The sequence below is a fragment of the Cololabis saira genome, chromosome 3 (genome assembly GCF_033807715.1).
Source record: "Cololabis saira isolate AMF1-May2022 chromosome 3, fColSai1.1, whole genome shotgun sequence".
Classification (NCBI taxonomy): Eukaryota; Metazoa; Chordata; class Actinopteri; order Beloniformes; family Belonidae; genus Cololabis; species Cololabis saira.
The window spans coordinates 28,308,920-28,331,995 of record NC_084589.1 but is presented as its reverse complement, the minus strand read 5'-3'; the positions used below and the strand labels follow the sequence as shown (position 1 = coordinate 28,331,995).

Genomic DNA, 23,076 nt, shown 5'->3' with positions numbered 1-23,076 from the left:
AATGTGTGCTTAATAGAGAGCTAATTTAAACATTTTGCTCCCCCAGTTTCTGCCAGGAGAGACGTTTGCCTCATGCACTCCCTTTCATCCCTGCATCCTGCCCTTTGCACGGAGCTGAGCCAGTAGAGGAAACCTGCAATAATGATGCTGGTTAATGTCCTCCTTTAATGGTCTAATAAAAAGGCAAGGCAACAGATGCACAACAGCCATATCTGTCTTGAGAGGGCTGCTTGAAGAGAAAAGAAAAGAAAGAGAGCAATTGGCACAGATGATTTGTAAATCACTTCCACGGGAAGTTTTCTGAATTAATGACTCTGCAGAGGAACGGAGATGACCAGAAGCTCAGACAGGCTTTTTTTTCCCCAACATGTCAATTTGAAAGAGGACTACAGGACTCTGATCTCTAACTGTGAGAAAGAGAGAGTCAAGGACGTCACTTTATTGCCCAATGACTACAGCCCCCTGCTGTGAGTCTTTATTTCTCCTCATCCCCCCACCCCCACCCCTCTCAAAATGTTAACACACTCACTTGCTCTCTGACGTAGGTTGAAGTGGAAGAGTCAAGCGGAGGAGTGAAGGGGCTGTGGGTCTGAAATATTGGTGGGCACTGAGTTTGGATAACGTTACCACGCTGGTTCCCCAGATAAGCTCCCACTTGGGAGAAAGCTGGAGAAAACGAATGTGGGATGCAATGACAGAAAAGAGAGAAAGGAGAGAGGATGTTGAGGAGGCCATGGGGAAACTTGAAAGTACACCCTTATAGCAGAGCAAATATTAACAGTAATAGGTCAAACCTTTTGGTTTTCCCTTTGAACGTGATCTCTGAGTTTGTTTACTCAGGCCCTGTTGGAATTCCCTAAAGGAAATGAGGGTGAAACATAAAAATGATGAATTTATTACTACTGCCCCTCCCATAATCCCTTTTACCATTAGAACAACGTTGCGTCACATCCAGCATTTTCACTGTTTGCATATGACACTCTGAGGTAAGCAGAACACAGGACTAAACCCCTAAAATCTACAAGATGACTCTATCATCCAGCTGGACATGGAAATTATCTGCAGCAATAAACATTTATGGGAAAATGAACCTTATTGAAATGAGCGGATTTGGTATTTGCTCTCCTAATCAGACTACAGGCATAATCACACCAAAGCAAACAGTGAACAAAAATTCCCAACATGACTAAATATATTTTTGATCAAGGTCATCCTTATCCTCGGCCAAAAACATCCGTGTCCAGCACTTCCTTGTTGAAAAAAACCACAGATAATCTAAAACACTGTGGGGAAACGTACTTAAAAAAAACACACACAAAAAAAACTTTTGTGTTCATTTTGTATCAGATTTGAGCAGAGCTTAGCAGGTGCAACTTAAACAGGACTCATTTCTGCTCTTAGACATTTATAACGCCACTGGCACAACTTTCATCTCCCTATGATGGTCTCCTTGTATTTTCACCAACAAAATAAGATCAATATGAATCCTTTCCCGATGTAAAAGCTCTGTCCTCTCCCATTTGACACAAGAAAGAAAAGGAGTTCTTTGGTTTAGTGGAAGAAAACTAAACAGTGGCCAATGGGAAAAAGATGCTTTTTTGAGCAACTAATTATCCGATTTCAGCTATTTTAAAACAGCAATGCTTGATGAAACAAAAAAAGGCTCTCAAACTAGTGAATGCTTAATAAATGTTTAACTAACCGCACTTGAGTTTCCTTAAATGAGTTTTTTAAGTGAATGAATTAAGCAACCCTGTGAATTAACAAGCCGGCAAAAGGCGAGCGAAGAGAGTGAGGCATTCAAGTGATCTGAAGTGTGTGTAATAATGTGTGAATATATGCCATGGCGCACAGGAAACCTAGTGTAAAGCCTGAACGAATTGAGTGAAGCTTGTGTGAGTAAAGTTTGTCTGGCAGTGCAGCAGGCTGGCAGGCCCTGTCACAGGTTCCCCTTCCTCTCTGATGTCTTTGAGGTCGTAGTCTGAGTGTCTCACTCTGTTTCTCCTCCTATGGTGGTTTACACAGATTGGTGATGTAATGGGTAGCATATGAAGGCCACACACAAACACACTCTCGCACATGCAAACACTGATGCTCATGCACGTTAAGCAGACACCGCACCACATACCCATAATTACACACATATACTGAATGCACACCCATTTACACAAACCCTGGATTCCCCCTTTTCCAACAGACATGTGCCCCTGTGTGCTCATTCTCACACACACAAGAAAAGTCTAAACAAAGACACATAACTCCTTTTATTTTGCACGCTGACATCCAGGCACGTGTGCACGGTCTCCCCTCTTAAAGGGGAGCCACCCTGCGTTGGAGTGTGTGAGAGATCAGCGCTGGTTCATGGTCTAACATCAGACTGTGTGTTTCAGAACCACCCAGGAGACCCCCATCATAAGGGAATGAGGGAGAGTGACTAACTTCACTCTTTCTTTTCTTCTCTCCCCAGCTGTGTCTTCAAACGTCCCTTTGATGTGGGAAATTAAAAAGAGCGAGTGTGTCAATATCTCCCTACGTCCAACCACACTCATCTACTTCCTCTCCTGCTCGCCTCCTTTCCCACCGTTTCTTCTTTGCCGCTGACCCAAGAAAACAGAGCATGACCCTTTTCCACCGCAACAACTCCACCACCCACTCGTTGCCACCAGGCCCTCTGTTTGTTTGTCTGAAAAGGCACACCGTTGGACTTGCCATTCTGTCTGTATATGAGCGTGAGGGTGCGAGCGTGCGCATTCAAAGCCCACCACTAATCATTTTCTAACCACACCATGAGTGTATGTCTATGAATGAGGGTCCCCTGATCGCGCACCCAGACTCTGAGATGGTTTTTGTTTTTTTTCCTATTACCCTGCTCACTCCCTTTGTGCATGCGTTGGAGCCTTCAATAACCATGTCTACCTCATACTGCTGCACCTTTAACTTTTTTTAAAATGTATATTTAATAAGAGCTTTCATTTGTCTATTTACTGTACAGTGAGCGAAACAACCGGAGTCAAATTCCCTGTCTTGTTTGACCTGACTTGGCCAAATAAACCTGATTCTGATTCTGATTATTTGTGATATGCTTTACAGTTTGTGTACAGCATGACACGCCTCACTGTGATGGCTTGGGAGGCTCATTTCCTCTCCTTGCAGCAGAAGGCCACACCAAACTGCACCTGACCAAGTACTTTCAAGCTGCCTCCGTATCCAGCGTGAGATGCTTCTGCGTGTATCAGGGGGACCTCTTGGGCGTGTTTTGATGGAACAGAGCAAAGTGTTTTCATGGGACATGGCCTGTAGGTGCGCCCATGTTTATGTGCGTGCCACTGCGTTTCGACCCCATCAAACTCTTGGACTTTAAAGTTCTGTGTACGTGTGTGTCCGCTCACTGTTTCTACGCAACACCTTCAGAGGCCCCTTCTGGCCTGGACAACACCTCTCTCCTGCTCCTATCCGTCTCTCACTCTTTCCTTCACCCAGAGGAGGGAGAGCAAAAGAAAAAAAAAAAGAAGAAGGTGGGTGGGGGGGCAGTGGAAATAACAGGCTGCTGTCTCAGGAGGGGCTCTAAAAAAAAAGAGGGAGCAAGGGGTGAGAAAAAGGGGGGGTGAGTAAAGGTGTTTGCTGGGCTTATTAGCTATAATACAGAAAATGTGACATGTGTAGCCTCAAACACCGGGCAGGAACACCTTTTCACTCTTCAATACAAGCTGAAGAAATACAAAGGACAGGTAAAACTGGAGTGTATAGAGTCTAAAAGATACATGAGATATACTGATACACAGGAAAACAAAGGGCTTTTTTCTGCAGTGATAGAGTGAAGGGGGGAAGAGATTTGGAGATGGAAAGATAAAAAGAGGTAGATGGTACTGATTGGCGCAGGTAGCGGGATGCTACGGAGGAAGTGCTGGAGATAGGGACCGGGACAGGACAGGAGAAAGTGATAGAGGAGAGAAAAAAAAAAAACAACGGAACATTTTTTTTTTTTTTTTAAGTTTCGCAAAGGGAGACAGGCGGTAGGGAAGGGAGGAGGAACGAGCCAAAGAGAGGAGAGAGAGAGAGCGTGTGTCTGTATGTTTTTTATGAATGGAATGAGTCACTGCCGATGTGTCATAGGCCCGACTCTTTATAAAGGAAGTTTTAAACAAGCCTAAACACTTCACTGCGCGCAAAAATTGGACTTACACACTCGCATCCCTCTCTCTCTCTGCACTGCTAGCCTCTCTTTCTCCAAACTGTCTAAGTGCGTCTCTGCGCTCTAAAAAGACGACAGGGGCTCTTCTCAAACTTTACCAAAAGACTGAGACTTTGACTTTCTTTATTCTGTCTGTGTGCGGTGCGCCTCTCATCACCCGGCCGGCGCACTCATTCATTCTGTCCTGACAACTTTCCTCCTCGCTCTGACTGAAGGGTGCCAAGAAGAATCCGGAGCACGTGACACTTTCCGGAGTTCAATTTATTTATTAATTTTTCCTATTTATTTATTTATTTGTCTCCGCCAGTCTGCTGGTTTACCTGTCCCTTGGACCCGAACCAATATGAAATGTAAGTGACTGCAGAGCTTGTTTGAAGTGATATTAAGTTGTGAACTCTATCTAACTGTGGGTGTTTTGCAGCTGCGGTCATTAAAAAAAGGTTTATTTAAAATGTTCTTTAGGCACTCATATAATGTTTTTTTTTTTTTTTTTATAAAGTCAAACCAAAAAAACTCTCACTGAACTTCAGAGGCTGATTGATGATTTGGGCAAGTTTATTCCTTGGTGTAACCGTATCGCTGGGACACTAAGTTCAGATGCTCCTGCGGAGTTATTTTGGCTATGATTCTTGCGGTTCACCTGTAATTATCACTTCATTTCATCATCTCAGCACCACTGTGGTTCCTTTTTAATACTTTAGTCTACCTTGTATTTGAACTTGAAAGGGAAAGAATGAATGAGCTTACTGTTAGACTTTGGCTTGCTCTATATAATTTATCCCACCGGCTCACATACCTATCGAGTTGCAGGTGTGACAATCAGCAGCATTCATTGCCTTTGCTTATGGGTAAGAAGTGATGGGGGCATTTTGTGTCAGAGCCCGGCTTTTAATGATTTAATGATTTGCGTTCAACCTGTGAAAACATGACTTTGAAGCTCTTCGGGGTTGCACTGCCAAGTATGGTGCCATTGTTTATGTTATGGTGCAACATCTTCCCCCAGCGCTGACAGCCGTGTCCTGAGGTCATTATCATTATGGCAAGATGACAGCGCCTCTCTCCACTAATTGCTTCCGTTTTGTTCTCCTCTTCCAGTACTGCTCGACTCCTCCTCGTCGCTGCTCTTCTCGCTGCTATTGGCCCAGCTGCCCGTGTTCGCGTCTGCGTCCCCGGTCCCGCAGCGGCGCGCCGGAGACCTGGACAAACTCACCAATCAGACCCGAAATCTGATGAGGCTGGCGCAAGAACTGCTGGTAAGTGATAGAAGTCGTCACAAACCAGTGGCGTCAATTCAGTGGAAGCTAAGGTATGGCAAGGTGACGAGTCACAGAACTTAACTAGAGTATCAATCAACACGTCCAGCAAATACTCATCACAGAAGTCTGCTATGGAGCTTATCTGTGTGGTCAAGAAAATTGGAACTTTTTCAAATACAGTCTCGCTCACTGCAAAAACTCAAAATCTTACCAGGAATATTTGTCTTATTTCTAGTTAAAATGTCTCATTTTTAGTCAAAAAATCTCATTACACTTAAAACAAGAGTCATTAACAGAAAAATAACTTGTTATTTGACCATTTTCACCTGTTTCAAGTAGATTTTCACTTGAAATAAGTAGAAAAATCTGCCAGTGGGACAAGATTTATCTTCTCATTACAAGCAAAAAAATATTGTTCCACTGGCAGATTTTTCTACTTATTTTAAGTGAAAATCTACTTGAAACAGGTGAAAATGGTTGTTTTTGAGTCTTGTCTTAAATGTAATGAGATTAAAAAAAAAAAAAGACTAAAAATTTGACATTTTAATTAGAAATAAGACAAATATTCTTGTTAAGATTTGGAGTTTTTGCAGTGTATAATAACTTGTGAAATCGATCATGTTGTTCTTATTTGCATTTGTAGTTATTCCATAAATGTATTTAAAAAAACAAACATTTACATTTAAAGGAGCTGTATGTAAGAGCAATAATAAAACGAATCATAAAATAACCCTGATATGTCAACAGACATTTCAAAATCATGTTCATTTCAAATACTTATGTCACTGACAACAGCACTCAAGCCAGGATATTCCAGTTTAAAAAGAGGAGTTGCAGCCCTCAACTGATGTTTATGTTTTCATTTTTTGTTTTGGCCTGAAGCTCCACCCAGCCTACCTGGCAACCTCTGGTCGGGGGGAGGAGGGGGAGGGTACATGCCGCTCAACAATATTTTGAAAGTGACTGCAGTACCAGTTTTGGACATTTCTTACAGACGGCTCCTTTAACTCTGAATTATGGTTCTGCATTAAATCGACGCAGAGCCTACGCTACCGTACGCTGCGTGTCGCCGCGTACCCTACGCCGTAGGCTCTGCGTCGGTGTAACGCGGAACCATAAATCAGCCTTTATGTTCCGGTTCAGTTTGGGTAATCTTGCAGGTTTGCATCATGCCGAGCCAAGAAGTGCACTGTTTTGGCTGGACTAGTTTATACCAGGCTACTTGCTAAGGGTTTCCGTTGGCCTTAAGCTGCTTTCATTAATCTTAGATCAGGAAGGCAAACGCCTCTCTGCAGATTTGGTCAAGTGATCTCACTCTTAATCCTAAACTGGAGGAGAAGGAGATGAGGTCTGAGTCAGCAACCTCCTGGTGTGCCTGATCACATCACCTGATGCATATTAGGAAGACTAGTTGTCAGTGTGATGTACCTGTTAACCCATACCCACATCTCACCTGTGAATGCGGCACAGTCTATCACATCCCAGTTTAGACAGAAATGCTATTTAAGTGTCCTGCAGAGCTGGAGCGGTATATTTCATCAATCATTGTGTCTGATTTGAAACAGTTAAGTGGGTATGGAAATCAGATTTGAGAACATTGCCAACCTTGGGATCCAGATGGTGATTGCGTATCAACACGATGTTTCAACAGGTGAAAATAAAAAGGGACCGTATCTTTGGATCTTTGGTTACACACCACTGATCTAGATTCTATTTTTGCATTATGCAAATCCCCAAACTCTTTTGTTCAGAGGATAAAATCAAAAATAGCCCCATACTCTCTCTAGTCTTGCCTGGTAGATAGTACTCAGAAAGTGTGTGTGTGTGTGTGTGTGTGTGTGTGTGTGTGTGTATGTGTGTGAGGTTTTGTTGCTTTAAAACAATGTTATTGCCACTGTGTGGTAGCAGTATAACATAGAATCCAGATGTGAAAAAAAAGCCAGTATCATCAAAGCGTTTTAGAATCGGCATTACACAGCATTTAGAAACATGGAAGAGTTATTTAAATCTTTTTCCCCCCTTTTTTGTGTGAAATTCCACTAAAGAGAGGACACAGTTGGGAAAGATAAATAGAATGAGAATCCATGGAAAGTCCCTGCAAATAAGCAGTGAAACTGATGCTTTAAAGAGAGTGTCGGTGTACAGACAGGACTGGATTTCCTGTGTGACTACACATGCGAGCAAGCAGGAGTTTATGCATGTATGTAAGCATGTGCCCATACTACATGTTTACATGCAGGTAGCATGGGTGCAAATGCATATGATATGCGTCCATGCACTTGTGTGTGTGCATTTTTGTGGCTGTGGTTGTGCACATTGAGGGTTCTGTAAATAGTTGTGGTACCATAGGTGCGGTGTTTAGTGTTTTGCTTTTGGTCGCCACAGCAAAGTGACTTGATAAAAATCAAAAAGATTTATCACATTCCAGTATTTGCATTCAGGAAGAAAAAGGCTGGATGCTAAGTTCTGTCGGCTGAGGTCATGGTCTCCGATGGAGAGAGCAAGTAAAAGGAGGACAAGAGGGAGAATTAAAGGCTGAGAAAAACGCAGCAAAAACCACAAGAGATGAAGAGATCAGAGGGCCAACTGAATGACAAGCCTGATGCATATGTGTGTCCATGCATGCACAAGTGCATGTGATGCAGCATGGGCTTGTGCACCTGGTGTCAGACAGAGGGAATGAGCGGAAAAAAGGACAGGGGAGGGAAGTGCGGGACAAAAGGAGCAGAGACAAAACATTGGACGTCAAACATTAGCCATCTCTTACGAAAGACCGACGGAGAGACATGAGAGACAATGCAGCACATTCATCACAACAAATCACCGAAAACATTCAAGAAAGGAAAACACATCACAGCAGGTTAAGGAAGCATTAAGCACACTACCTGTTTATACAAAACATTTCTGAGCACTCAGCACCATCATTTTGTTATGTTCCTCTACTGATTGGATGTGACGCATGCCACATCAGCTCCATTTGCCCCCCCTGAATCAGGGCTTGCATCTTTAATGCTAAACTGTTTTACTGATGAGCACAGCTTCCCTGTAATAACGCAAAAGGCCATCAACTGGCAGTTAGGGAGTTTATCCCCCTCTGCTGGTCACAAGGATTAGTACGTCGTCGTCGAGATGTAGTTTACAACGCAGCTCAAATTGGATAGCAGCACTGCGTCATTCTGTCTTTTTATAGCTATGACCCTGGAGTTTCCCTACAGCCTTGTGTTGTCTGTCCCACTTGGAGCTTTCTTAGTCACTGCGTATGTTGTTATCCTCACTCCCAGCAGAAAACATCCTGTGGGTTCAGGTCATTTGCTCTTATTGTTGACATTTGGGGAGCCTGAATGTGAGTGAACTCACACTGACCCGATCAACCACACTCCCTTCAGGAAGAGCTACTGTTTCTAAGCATAGAAAACAGTGATGCAGTCGAGGTGCCAGACTAATACTTTCCTTGTGTCGCCGTGACTTCTCTCAGGATGAGTAAAATTGCATGTATACAAACTGCTAACAAGCTGCTCTGCATCTTATTTTTCTCTTTCAGAGAGAGCATGCGTTTGACTCAGATGTGGAGTCCCACAGGTTCAGGTCTCTGCCGGAAATGAGCAACAGATCAGCCAATGACCTTAACAATCTTGAGGTAATGGTCTGATAATCTATTTGGGTGTGCGACTGTGTACGTGTATGTGCATGACGATGGAGAGGAGGTGGCCACTCTCTGCAAGTTACATCTTACTGCCACACCCACGCTAATTCTCTGAGGTCTGTCTGTGTTGTTTCCAGCTGAAGCCCACGCTCTCTAAGCTCCATGCTGACCTGAAGCTGTACGAGCACCATTTTGAGTGGCTGAATATGGTTTCAAAGAAGCACCACAACCCTGCAGTGCCCAAGCTCAAGGAGATGATCAGAGAAATGAAATCACTCATCAGTCTACTGCACCGTCAGGTAAAGGGTTGAATTTCTTCCTGATTGTTAGTTGATTTAAGTCTTAAATGGATACATGTTAGTTAAGCAGTATACATTTTTAATTAAATGAATTATTTTTTTAACCTAATCTGTTTGTTTTCCTGTCTTCCTCTCCACAGATGCAGAGAGTTGAAGCGCCAAGGCTGACACCAGCAACTCCCTCACTCCCCCCTCAGCTCCCACATCACTTTGACGTCCTGCAGTCAAGCCACGAGCTTCTCCAACACTTCAAGCTCTTCTGTGATTGGGCCTATAGAGCGTTCATCAGCCTAAAGCCCAAAGCTTCTGCTGCGCAATGATGATCGACAAGATGAATGGCTGCAGAGCCAGTGAGGATACATGGAGTTCTGTCTCGGTCAAAGAGGCAGCAGGACCATGTCAGTCTGCACTGTAGTCAATAGCATCCCTAAAGAGGCCCAAATGTCAACATCTATGGTATGTGTGTTGAAGAATGTGTCTATCCGTGAGAGCCAACGAGGATGTGGCACACTGCAGCAAGTTACAACCATCAATACCGTTAAAGCAAACTGTCAGTCATAAAAATCATGTCATGAACCGCCAAGTCTTTCTTCTAACGGCTTTGTTCATGACCTTGTTATTTATGTATTTATTTATTTATTGACTGTTAGTAATTTATTTAATTTTATTTATTTGAAGTTGTAATGAGTCATTCTTGCCTTTATTTCCTAACTAACGTGAATTTACAGTGAGTTTTACATGCCAAAATGTTTGTAATCTGTCTTTTTCTCTTTTGTTTCACTTATCCTCCAAAACGAAATGATAAACAACAGTAGCACTTCTTCATCCTGCAGATCTGATTATTGCTTTTTTTTTTTTTCAACTAACAGAATTTACTTCACATTTACGTATTTATTCAGCCAATAATTCTTCCAGGAGATGTAGCATCCGGGACAGCCAAGGTTTTCACAATCTCTCCCTTAGAGTGCCCTTAAAGTAAACATTGTTCTTACGTTGTCTCTAAACATGCAAACCATGCAACATAATGACTTATCAAGCAAAGCCTTATTATTTTTTTTGCATCCATTTATGAATGAAACAAAAAAGAGGTGAATACATTCTTTTGTACCACATATAAGGTTTCTATTTTCAATCTTGATTCCTTGTGTCCTGCATGAGGAGGTATACTTATGATTGTGGTAAAGTTGTATGAATGTGCCCTGTTGCTGAGCACTGATGGTCCTGATTAGATTCTTTGCACAAACTTGTTAGGATTAGCCTTTTGGAAGAGTGAGATGGCTGATTTTGAACCTGTGCTTTGGGCTAGGAAAGTTTGTTATTTTTAGTTAAACACCCAAAGCCTTAAAATACTATGTATTGTGACACTATCTTCTGTACAGGTGTACATAAATGTACAAGAATGTAAATTGTTGTATACAGTCCTTTTGTGTATTATGCTGTTTTCTACAATATAATGTAGATTACTTTACTAATTTTATCACTATAATTTTTATTCATTTCTATTCTAGTATTTGTAACAGTATTGACTATTTATTTAAGTAACTTGGTGGAACTATTTATTTTGTGCTGCAGTGGAGCAAGTCTCCTTTCCTTTTGTACTTTTATACAGTTTTTATTCTTATTCGCTTTTATTGTAGCATCATATTTAAATTATTTCTGTAACATCAAGATGCCTCCTCCACACACACTGATTGGCCTCAATGTGAAACATGTGCCTTGGTGAAATAAATGCTAAAGAATGTGCACAATGGGTTTGAGTATCTTTCATCTATCCCGGGCTGTGATGGCATTGAGATGCAAACACAACATTGGACAAACAACAACCACAGCCATGACACAATAGCTATATCAGATAAGCAAAACAGAAAAAATGCATTACACCAACTACCAAAAGTTAACACCAATGTGAATTTTTTTTAAAAAAAGAAAGAAAAGCGTGGCAGCACATGTGTCCAACTGGACTCTCAGCAGTCTGACCAGCACTTATCCAGCTGGACCCTCCTATGTGATTTTGTGCTTGTGTTCTCTCAGATGTAAGTCGCTTTGGGTAAAAGCGTCTGGTAAATGACAGTAGTAGTAGAAGTAGTAGTAGTAGTCAGTAGTCAGAGTCCTTACAAACACCAGGAAACTGGACCACATTACACCGGTCATGAAATCACTACACTGGCTTCCAGTGAGTCAAAGGATAGAGTTTAAAATCTTACTGCTGGTCTACAAAGCACTGAATGGTCTTGGACCAAAATACATGGTTGATCTGTTAGTTCCCTATGAAGCTCCCAGACCCCTGAGGTTCATCTGGATCTGGTTTGTTGTGGTTCCCAAGAACCAGAACCAAGCAAGGTGAGGCAGCGTTCAGTTATTCTGCTCCTCACCGGTGGAACAAACTCCCTGTAGACCTGAGGTCTGCTCCAACTGTCAGCTCCTTTAAATCAGGCCTAAAAACATTACTGTTTACTCAAGCGTACTCCTAAATTAAATACTTACCTGCTGTACTCTACTGCCCTTATTTTTAACTACTTGTGCTTTTTATTATTTTACCTCTTTTCTTATCATTTTATTTCATGTATTTGTTATTTAAGCGTACTCTAAAATCAGCAACTTGTGCTTTTTATTAGTTTCTTAAATGCTTTTCTAATTCAGAGTTTTCAAAAAATGACAAAGCAGCTTTCTCCTTTTTGTTTTGATCCAGGAAATGGTGTTGTGTTTTGTAAAATATTGCGATATTTTTTTTTGCTTTATTGTTAAGTTTTGGTGGCCTTTCTAAAATGCAATGTAAATTGTGACAGTGGGGGCACACACTTATATGCTTATTCTATTTGTCTCATCACCTTTTTAGTCTCTCTCGGTGCAAAATAACAGTAATTCCCCCCTTTTCTTTTTTTTTTACAATCTTCCCTACAAAGTACTGCTTCTTACCTGTATGTCATTCAATGTTATATGAGTTAAAAAAAAGGTCTCCAATGCAAACAAGTGTAATGCTTTCTTGGAATAATGCCTTTTAGTTGACTTTGTATCAACGAATCTGTACCGTCATGAAACTGTACCTGATCCTATGCAATTCTTCTAATAAATTCTTCAATCAATAAAAAAAAACCACGTACTACATTACCCAGAAGTCTAAGCGGCCATTTCAGTCGAAATCAGATAAAGTCGCTGGAAGTAAAAGGTTCTAAATTTATTTTTTTAAATATTGTGTATTAAATTTATAGGTTATTAACATGGATTTCATGTGAAATATCAGTGCTAGAAATATTTTTGTAAGATTTTAATTCGTCAATCTGTCTATCGAAGCCCCTGACCAATCGCAGAAGCTCATCTTTTCGAGCAGAGAACCAATCAGCGACGCCGTTCTTGGTAGGCGGTGTCGGGCGGAGGACTGCTGTTAGTTTGCGCTGTGTTTATTGTTAAGGTTGTGTGGATTAGCACTGCGGTACCAAGTTTCCTATCACAACCAACATCCCCAAACGAGCTTTAAAAACACCAAAAGATGCGCGGTGAGTACAGGTTCAGCTTGCACGTATATTTTCAGCGAGCAGTTTCACGATGCTGTTTTTTTGCCCTTAAAGACGATTCCGTGAGCTTTCAAAAGCAGGCCACTCATTGCTTTTGTTGATACTGTAAAAAAAAAAATGATATTCGTTTTCCAGCGCTGTTTTTCCAGCTCTATGGTAACACAGTTATACTAGCAGTAAAAATGCAATGTAAGTTGGTTGTGTGCCCTTGTTTCAGGACTGATGTGAGCACCGCACTGCGGGGACGGACGGGTCTGAGCTCGGACTGACGGCCAGAGGAAAGACCGCCGGGAGGAGGACCAGCTCCAGACAGGAGGGCGGGAGGGACGAGCAGGAGGAGGAATCTAGAGAGTATTCCTACCAGGAGTCACCAAGTTATAACACTCTTTATTTCCATGTCATTTTAAGTCAGATTTGCGTCCATCTCATTTCTTCCCACGGGCTTTTCCCCAGCTACTCACAGGGGAATGATTTGTTTTAAAGACAAAGAAGAAAATATGAATGAAGAAAAAGATGAAAGACAAACCATGATACCAAAATAAAACGAATCCCTACTTGTTTCCGAGGAGCTCCCCAGATTTAGATCTGGTAATGGCCAACTCTGTGGCCTTAGTGGTGCAAGCAGAACTCCTGCCGCCTCAGTCCACTGCAGCTCTATCTCCCTTCCCCTCACTTCTTGGCTCAGGAGAGGATGGAGAGGATGACAGGGAGGGAGACAAGGGCGTAGTAGATGGTGGAGAGGAGGAGGAGGTGGTCCTTGACATGGTGACGTCATCGGTGCCAGGTGCTGCTCAGCAGCCCGAGCAAACGGATCATCCCTTTCAGTGTCTTGACTGTGGCAAGAGCTTCAGGTGGTCGTCCAGGCTCACACACCACCAGCGGAGCCACAACAATGAGAGACCCTACCGCTGCAACCTCTGCCCCAAGGCCTTTAAGGGCTCATCTGCCCTGCTCTACCACCAACGGTAACCATGAGACACTCTTCTTCCAGTCTAATTACTATGTTGTAGTTATGAACTCACAGATTGCTTGTTCTGAAGTGGTCAGCTTCCACACATTTGCCACCACTGAAGCTGCAACCAGCTAAAAGTGTACAACCAATATTCCCCTCACTGGTGCCAGGGTTTTTATTAGCAATCTACTTACATTTAAAGCCCTAAAACGTAAGAATTCTAAAAAGCCATATTATCTGGTGTATAATGATACATTAACAGCCACACATTAAAAGAGTTATTTAGTCTAGCAGAGTCTATTATTTTCGGTGAACTACAGGCCAACAATGGGAAATCCCATAGTGATTCCTTCCCCGCATGCTTGAAAATAGTGTAGAAAAAATGATGAATGTATTTTGCATCTATACTGACTAGTGTCCGACCGATCAGCCTTTTTTTCGATTATTTCGATCACCGATTAGGGGGAAATCAAAAAGGCCGATAGCCGATATCAGCCGATACGATTATTACCCTTTTTTACCTTTTTGGGAGAAAACAAATTTCAATACAAGAATTCATTTAAATGAATGGTGAGCAATTTATTGCTTCAACTAGGAAGGACAGCAATATTCACTTCGCACGGCTCACACATCAAAAGTGCAAATTATGGAACATCAAACAAAACAAGCAGCATTTCAGTTATTAAAAATAACATTAAGTGAATTTTCTCTTTACATAAAATAAAAAAGCTGCCTATAAAAAATAACAAATTAAGAGGAATAACAGCCTCAATTTTAGAACAGTCAGGCACAATACTCCCAATTCCCAGACCCAAACCACAGCAAGTGCCTACGAGGTAGTAACAGTAAGCTAACTAGTACACATGACAAACAACCAAACAGTACAGGTTGTGAAAATGGCTACACAGGTTGTTTTTTTTAAGTGCAAATATTTACTTAAGTTTACTTAAGTTTGAGCATGTTGAACATTCTTAATACAAAAAGAAAATGCAGTATTTCAGTAAATTTCTTAATTTTTCTTTAAAATAAAAAAATCAAAATGATTTATTTTCGATTTTTTGGGGGGGGGGGGGCCCGATACCGATTATTAATAAAATTATGAATATCGAATTCGATAATCGGCCACGGCCGATTATCGGTCGCCCACTAATACTGACTGTCTTTAATTAACTGTTTTCCTGAATTGTAACTTCTATTTTTTTTTGCAGGTCTCACTCAGGGGAGAAGCCTTATAAATGCCAAGACTGCGGCAAAGCCTTTAAACGCTCATCTCTCTTACAGGTGAGGTATTAGGGCAAGTCATTTAGCAAACAAAGATTGATGAAATGAAATCAAATGCATTTTAATGAAGGAGAGATTTCACCATCTATGTCTGTCCCAAGGTCCATCAGAGTGTCCACACTGGAGTCCGAACCTTCTTGTGCCCGTATTGTCCCCTGACGTTCAAGTGGAGTTCTCACTACCAGTATCATCTGCGCCAGCACACTGGCGAGTGCCCGTACCCATGCGACACTTGCCCCAAGGCATTCAAGAACTCAAGCAGCCTGCGACGACACAAGAACGTTCATCTTGGTCTCAAGCCTTACACATGCTCTGTGTGTAACAAATCCTTCACTCAGTCCACTAACCTGAGGCAGCATATGAGGATACATACAGGCGAGAGGCCGTACATCTGCAGCGAGTGTGGCCGAAGCTTCACACATTCATCAAACCTGGCTCTGCACAAGAACTCTCACTCCAACAATGCAGGAGCAAAGGAGGGAAAGAGGGGAGAGGATGGAAGGAAAGGAAATGAGGTAGTGGAGGTGGTAGTCGGGACAGAGGAAGTAACATCATCAATGTTGACAGACATGGTGGGATTTGTGAGCCAGGAAGGAACTGATGGAGTCGGGGTGGGGATGGAAGAAGTATTCCTGTCAACCACCTCGTCTGGTCCCAATCCAAGCCTTCTCCCACAGCTCACCCTTGCTCCCTCTGGACAGAATGTGTGCTCATCGAGGCCCATTGGAACAGAGGTTCACCTGAGCACTGGCGCTGGGACCAGTGTGCTGCTGTACAGCTGCGGCAGCTGCAGCAACACTTTTAGTACACGAACGGATCTCGAGGAGCACCAGGCCATCCACATGGCTCCAGAGGAACACGTGGCCAGTGCGGAGGCAGGGCATGGGCCAGGCATGGAGGTTGGGGATGGCCTTGTAGGCGCTGGACACCTGCTGGCTGACTTTGAGGAGGTGGTGGAGACTACCACTGTGGGTGAAAGTGGACACTCAACAGAGGTGCTCCTCAGCTTAGCGGAGGGAGCAGATGGCAGTAATGCAGTAAGTGAGAATCAAACACTGCAATAAAAGAGAAGGAAAGAAAAAGCACCCAAAGTTCAGGTAGCTTGCAGTGCAAGACCTTCTGTAGTTTTCTGTTATTAAAAGCTACGCTCATGCAAGATAGTGACCGAAAAATTGTTAGAAGTATTAAGGAAATTAACAAAAACAAAAGGTAAATGTTATACATTAAATTGCTTATGTTGTAATTAGGGATGGGTATTGGGAAGGACCTCACGATACGATACGCATCACGATACTTGAGCCACGATACGATACAAATTGCGATATCCCGATTATGCGATATATCCCGATATATCGCGATATTCTACATAGTTCACCGAAAATTTTAAAAATGCATTACACATCTTAAAATCCAAGTTGTATATATGTACATCAGATGATAGTGATAATGCATTGGACAGACTGAATCAAAACAATGTAATTCAAACTTTCCATTTTAATTATGCAACATATTTGCATGAAAAAACACACTGAAACTCAATGAAAAGTGCAGTGTGTGCATTATTCTTAGATATAAAATGCAGTGTCTCACCCACACTGAAATTGAAATCACAAAAATACAGTACAGCTACTTGCCCCAGACTTAAAATGACAAAAATAAAATGCAGTGTCTCACCCACACTGAAATCACAAAATAAAGTGCAGCTAGGGGTGGGCAAAAATATTGATACGGCAATATATCGCGATACATACATGGAATATCGATATCGTATCGGGAGACTATGTATCGCGATATATTGCCGTATCAATATTTTTGCCCACCCCTAGTTGTAATATGTCTATTTTGTTCAACCCTGATCCTATTTTAAAAGATCTTCAAACGTGCAGCAGGGTTAATGAGTTTGAGTTAAAGATCTATTTTTTTTATGCATATTACTGTTTTTGACTTCCTTTGGTTTGTCCTCAGAATGTGGGCACCACCCAGGCCCAGTTTGACCTGCTGCAGAGCTTCACGGAGGTGACTCAGAGCTCTGAGGCCACTCAGCCAGAGGCCAGAACCACATGGGCAGGGCTGTCATGTGGCTACTGCAATAAGACCTTTAAGACTAGTGGAGGCCTCAATAGACACATGTCACTGGTGAGAATGACTTTTATAACTGATCTATTTACACTGTTAAATAGGTTCAAGCATTGATAATTGTGGATCAAGACAAACATTTATCAATCTTAAAATAAACATCTTCTGCTTTCTTCCTTTTTTTTTCTTCTTTTTTTCAGATGCATTCTCTTTCATCACAGTCCCGTTCCCAGTTCAGCTGCTCCGCCTGCGACCGCTCGTTCCCTCTTCTCTCCTCACTCCTCACCCACCAGCACTCGCACACCCCAGAGCAGCGCCTCCTGGCCGAGGCAGAGGCTGAGATTGTGTGTCCTCCGTCCCTTTCGCTGTCTCTCCCCCTGCCCTCCTCTCCCAGCCAGGCCGACAAGCAGCCGGAGGGCCAGAGGGAGCTCCAAGTTGACATCATTGCAGTCGGCGAGGAGCAAGAGGAACAGTCGACCAAAGTGACCAAATCCCACAAAAAGTCAGGATCCAGCAAGAGCACTCCAGCTGGAGGTAAAGCCATTTCAAATGAAAACAGATGAAACACCACGGCATGTTTACAAAGATGCAAAGTAGAGTTGGAACGATACTTAAAGTGATAATCCTTTCTCCCACAAAGTGAGCCATGCTGTATTAAAGATCAAAGGGGTTATCATAATGTGTTTATGGGTGCATTTTTACCAACAGCATGTGGAACTTAATGGTCATTTGCTTTATTTGCTTTTCCGCTGAAGTTTAATGTGAAGGCCAGGATACATCAAATGAAGTCATCTGAAATGTGCTGTTCTTCCCTGACGCTCGTTGCTGGAGTAACACGTCACACAGGAACCCACAAAGTAGTCAATGCACTTTAACTAAATTAGGACCAAGTCTTTTGGTTTCTTTGTCACGTAGAGCATGAATGCTGTGAAACAATCAAGAGGTTTAACATTGCATTGCTCACATTCACCCTTTTGCCCTCGTGGCTGCTGTTCTGGGTCTTCCCTGGTACACACCAGAACAATTACATTAATTGAGGAAGTGTACCTCAGCTGCATTTAGAAAAAAAAATCTGTTAATCCTACATATTTTTAAAGATTGTGGGTATTTTTATTTGTGCTGTTGACAAACATGGCTAATACCATAAAAATATCAGAGAGGGATCTTTTAGTTTTTTGATATAGCTGGAGGGTGGGGGGTTCAACACATCCTCTCAAGTTTATTTCAACCAATGATCTGGACCTTTTTATCTATCTTTCAACTATTTTATCTTTTACGATGCAATTTTTCACAACTCATGCTCTCTACTTTGGTACAGAGAGGCCGTACCGCTGTTCTGAGTGTGGAAAAGCCTTCAAAGGTTCATCAGGGCTGAAGTATCACATGAGGGATCACACCGGGGAGAGACCTTATCGCTGCACTGAGTGTGGAAAGAGCTTCAAGAGATCATCATTGCTTTCTATCCATCAGCGGGTGAGTCTTTTATTCAGCTTCACAGACTGAGTCACAAAAACATTGTTTTTGTTGAAAGCAGAAACAAACTGTGTATTTGGGTTATTGTGGTGCTGGCATTATTGTGCAATGCTTCATTTGCAACCGTACCTGTATACGCAGTCTTCCCATGTTGTGATGGTCCCTATGCTGACTGTTGCCATAGCACTGCATTTAGTTCATAATGGGATAAAATGAAATATAAAATTACATCACAGATACAAATGATTATGTATTTAAAAACACCATCTGCTAAATGCAGAATATGCACTGTTTTCTTGCAACTACGCTGGTGAAGCACGATTGCATAGTTGTGTTTTTAAGTGATTACAGGTTTCCATTTATACCTTTTTAATCAGGTGCATACAGGAGTCCGGGCATTCCAGTGCCCTCATTGCCCTCTGACGTTCAAATGGAGTTCTCACTACCAATATCACCTGCGACAACACACGGGTGAGAGGCCATATGTGTGTAAAGAGTGTGGCAAGTCTTTCAAAAACACCAGTTGTCTGCGTCGACATAGTCAGATGCATTCTGGACTGCGGCCTCATATATGCTCCATCTGCTCCAAGTCTTTCTCCCAGACATCTAATCTCAAACAGGTGAGTAACACCCGTACAACTCAACTCTTGGAGTTATAGAACTGCTTTTTATAATTTCTCCTCTTTTGTCTCTCTCTCTTTTTTTTTTCTGAGAGCAGCATGAACGTACTCATTCCGGTGAGAGGCCTTTTAAGTGCTCACACTGCAATAAAAGTTTTACACACTCCTCCAACCTCCAGCTCCACCTTCGCACACACTCTTCAAGCAAGGACTACAAATGCCCATACTGCTCCAAGGAGTTTGTCATGCACTCGTATCTGCAGAGACACATCCGCACCCATGGCAGTGGTGTTTCCCTTCCCTGTTCTGGTGCTGGAAGCAAAGAAGGCGTGCCTGTGAAAGCAAGTGTGGGAGGAGTAACAACCACCACCACCTTGCTCAATCCCATCACCCTGAAATCCTCAGGAAACAATGGCAGTCTGATTGTGTCCCAGCCAGCACTTAATATTCCCCCCAACAGCTCTCAGAATTACTTTATGATTCAGACGGCCAACGGCCTGCAGCTTATTCCTCTGTCCTTCCCTACACCCGTTCCCCCACCTCCACCGCCTCCGTCCCAGTCGCAAAACTTTCTCCTGCTGCAGTGTCCCTCCAATAATGGCAGCCAGTCCAGTCTGATTCTCCTCCCTGCAGCAAACAACCCTCCACCAGCTCCAGAGTCTCAGTCCCTCCCTGTACTCCAGACTCTCCAAGCATTCCAGCCTGTCCTCAACCAAACACAAACTCAGATACCCCAGTTTACGACAGTATCTCAGCAACAACAGACCAGAATCATAATTACGAGCAATAATAACAATGCACAAACCACTGTCGCCACACCAACTCACAGCCTCTCAGCCAGTTCCCTGCTGACCAAGCCCATATTAGGGAAGAGCACGCGGACAGCACGGGGCCGACGGGGACGCAAACCCAAAGCCGCTCTTCAGAAATGTGCAGCAGCTCCTGTTAGTCAGACTGCAGATGGAGCTGTTCCAGTAACAAACTGTGATGTGACAAGCAGCCTCCAGACTGTTCCCGCTGCTAACGCTGCTACAGCGTCATCGCCTTTGTCCACCCTTTCTCACTGTCCTCTGTCAACATCTTCCTCTGCTATGTCAACGCAGTCATCCACCACTGTAACCCCCACAACGGACACCTCAGGACTCACGCCAGCTGTTTCCATGGTTACAGCAGCCACAATTTCAGTTTCTACTCCTGTGTCTGCTGCTCCAGAGGAGAAGCCTCTTTCTTCTGTGGAGCAAATAAGAAGTGAAGAAACTATGCTGGGGAAACAGTTAGTGTTGTGTTTTGATAATGAAGAACATGCAAAGGAGGGAGTGAGTGTGGAGCAGGGTGGCGAGTCATATGTGTTACAGTTTGAGAGGAATGCCTCTGGTGAGATGGCAGACGGTGGAATGAGCGGAGAGGGTAAATCACTTGTGTTACAGTTCAAGAGAGATGACCAAGGTGCAGGAGAAAAGAGTGGAGATAAGGAAGGGATGATGTCACTTCTGCATGACTGGGGTGGAGAAAAGCAGAGTGGGACACAGGTAGGAGGGGAGGGTGGCCAGGAAGAGTCTTATGTCCTCCATTTCCACACAGAGGCACAAGATAGTAGTTCATCCAGTGCTACCTTCAGCCAGGGGCAGGACAACAGCCTGCAGCTTTCCTGCACAGCTACCCAAAGTTTGGTACCCCTTGATGGGCAGGAGGTGGTATTCGAACTTGGGGAGGAAACCAAGCTGGAGCAGGAAGCTGATGAGGGGATGCAAATGATAGCACTGATCGAAGGAGAGGGCGGCATGATGGGGGGAGAGGGGACGGGTTGCAATAGTCCAAGTGGCACAGTTAATGAGGATGAAGGAGCCATGGAAGGCATATTTCAGCTGGAAAATGGTGATGAAATTGTTATAATTGAGGTCAGCACAAGTAATTTAAGAGAAGACAGACTGGAGAGGGAGGAGGAGGAGATCGTGAAAAGCAGTCAAGTGAAATATGAAAGTCCAACGGCAGACGTTAAGGAAAAGTCTGTGAATGAACGCAACTCTACGGAAAGCACAGAGGTACAAATATCAGCTGAAGACACAAGAAACGGCACTATATCCTAACTCCAAAGAAATATAGTTCTCTAATTGAGAACTATTAGTGAAGAAGTGAATGCCTCACTTTATGGACTTTCTGTTAGCACTTTAGCCAGTAAGTTCCCCTGGAACTAAGAGAGATCAGTTAGATGAGTTGTGTGTTTGTAATGCCATGGTGCCACTTTCTAGAAATGTTATACATTCAAATGGGCTCTACATGGACCTCAGAATATTCCTAAATATATTAGTTAAATTATACTGTCATTGGCAGTTTGTTTGTAAAGTAAGTATGATTTTGTGAATAAATGTTGTACATGACCCACTTTCCTCACAATGCTAATATTAAATAGTAACTAATTATTAATAAATATGTTAATACCTTTCATCTTTTGAGTCTGTTTATTGGGGAATATAGGAATGAGAAAACCTTTCTAAGCTACAAAATTAGAATTACAAATTACTGTGACAGTCTCTGATTAGTGTATCCCAGAAATTCTGTTAAATTTACTTTTTACGCATTAATATTTGAAAGCTGTACTTTGATCTTTTGATTTAAAAACATTAATCCTAATATTCCATCCATCCATTATCTATACCCACTTTATCCTTTGCAGGGTCACGGGGGTCTGCTGGAGCCTATCCCAGCTCATTACAAGCGAGAGGCAGGGGTTTATCCTGGACAGGTTGCCAGTCCATTGCAGGGTTTAATCCTAATGTTAAATCATATTTTATTAAGCCTTGGAGGAAAATTCTATTCTGACAGTGTAAATTATTATGGCAACTATCAAAGAAGGAAAACAAAGTTAAAATAAACATGGTGAGAAACTGCTGCATACCAGGCGTGGTTGAAATCTCCAGAGATCTCCATGAATACTTTGGAGTGTTGTACTTGTAGCCGGGTAACCATGTTGTGATGATGTCACTTGCGGTATCGCCTAGTAATAGGTGAACTCTCTCATGGATGGAAACTTATCACCTGCACTTCAACATCTGGGTAGTACAGGTGCTCCTTCACAATAGCTTCCAGAAGTGCTGTCTTCTATTAGCAAGCACTGAAAGCACTCCTCCAGTCCTATTGGACTGTCCATCTGTAGATGGATCTTATCTGATCTTAGGAAATGTACGCTAAGTTAAAATAAAAATAGTAAAAAAAAAAAATAATAATTACTTGAAAGCTCAATATGCTGCTTCCACATTTAAACAACCGTCCATCGTCATGGATACTCACCATAACAAATGTTAGGATGTGCCAGAATTACCAGCACAAAATCTGGAGTTATGACTGTATTAGATTAGATTGATTAGATTGTCCTTTATTCCCTCCTCAATGGGGAAATTCTCCTTGTGCCGCAGCAGTACACACACGCAGCGAAAGGGTAAAAAAAGGAAAAAATATATAATTACAAATATAAACAGTATATACAATGGAATAAAATAAAAGTAATGCAAAAAAAAAGCAGATAGGATGTGTATGAGGTATAAAGATATTGCACATCTTGTTACTGTCTTGTCATGGTCTTGTTACATCTTGTCACAAACCAGTTTATGAAGCAAAATAGTCCCCTTGAGGCCCAGCAATGCATTTTTCTCCTTTAATTGTAAGGTTTTTATATTAGGTACAAAAGCAGGCGATGATAAACAAAAATGCATTGTTGGAGAAACACAAAATTACACTGTTTATCACCTATAAGATAAGTTAAACAATTAAAGTG

General features: G+C 42.4%; 2 protein-coding genes across 2 annotated transcripts; both read left to right on the top strand.

Moving 5' to 3' along the window:
- The first annotated feature begins 4,177 nt into the window (after window positions 1-4,177).
- On the top strand, window positions 4,178-11,206 carry il11a (interleukin 11a). The gene is made up of 5 exons (XM_061718424.1): window positions 4,178-4,542; window positions 5,288-5,445; window positions 8,990-9,085; window positions 9,229-9,390; window positions 9,531-11,206. The coding sequence occupies exons 1-5, from the start codon at window positions 4,536-4,538 to the stop codon at window positions 9,708-9,710; spliced, it is 603 nt and encodes a 200-aa protein (XP_061574408.1). The 5' UTR covers window positions 4,178-4,535; the 3' UTR covers window positions 9,711-11,206.
- A 1,550-nt stretch (window positions 11,207-12,756) lies between these two features.
- On the top strand, window positions 12,757-21,749 carry znf628 (zinc finger protein 628). Its single transcript, XM_061717038.1, has 9 exons — window positions 12,757-12,884; window positions 13,120-13,867; window positions 15,063-15,135; window positions 15,237-16,172; window positions 17,101-17,271; window positions 17,412-17,745; window positions 18,530-18,684; window positions 19,062-19,304; window positions 19,403-21,749. The coding sequence occupies exons 2-9, from the start codon at window positions 13,494-13,496 to the stop codon at window positions 21,389-21,391; spliced, it is 4,275 nt and encodes a 1,424-aa protein (XP_061573022.1). The 5' UTR covers window positions 12,757-12,884; window positions 13,120-13,493; the 3' UTR covers window positions 21,392-21,749.
- Window positions 21,750-23,076: the final 1,327 nt, after the last annotated feature.

What these genes read in the sequence shown, in the direction of transcription:
- znf628 (XM_061717038.1), top strand. Translation starts at nt 13,494, where the DNA reads ATGGCCAACTCTGTGGCCTTAGTGGTGCAAGCAGAACTCCTGCCGCCT. An exon ending in GCCCTGCTCTACCACCAACG is followed by an intron (nt 13,868 to 15,062) that starts GTAACCATGAGA and finishes TTTTTTTTGCAG; the next exon opens with GTCTCACTCAGGGGAGAAGC. An exon ending in AACGCTCATCTCTCTTACAG is followed by an intron (nt 15,136 to 15,236) that starts GTGAGGTATTAG and finishes GTCTGTCCCAAG; the next exon opens with GTCCATCAGAGTGTCCACAC.
- il11a (XM_061718424.1), top strand. An exon ending in GGCTGGCGCAAGAACTGCTG is followed by an intron (nt 5,446 to 8,989) that starts GTAAGTGATAGA and finishes TTTCTCTTTCAG; the next exon opens with AGAGAGCATGCGTTTGACTC. An exon ending in TCAGTCTACTGCACCGTCAG is followed by an intron (nt 9,391 to 9,530) that starts GTAAAGGGTTGA and finishes TCCTCTCCACAG; the next exon opens with ATGCAGAGAGTTGAAGCGCC.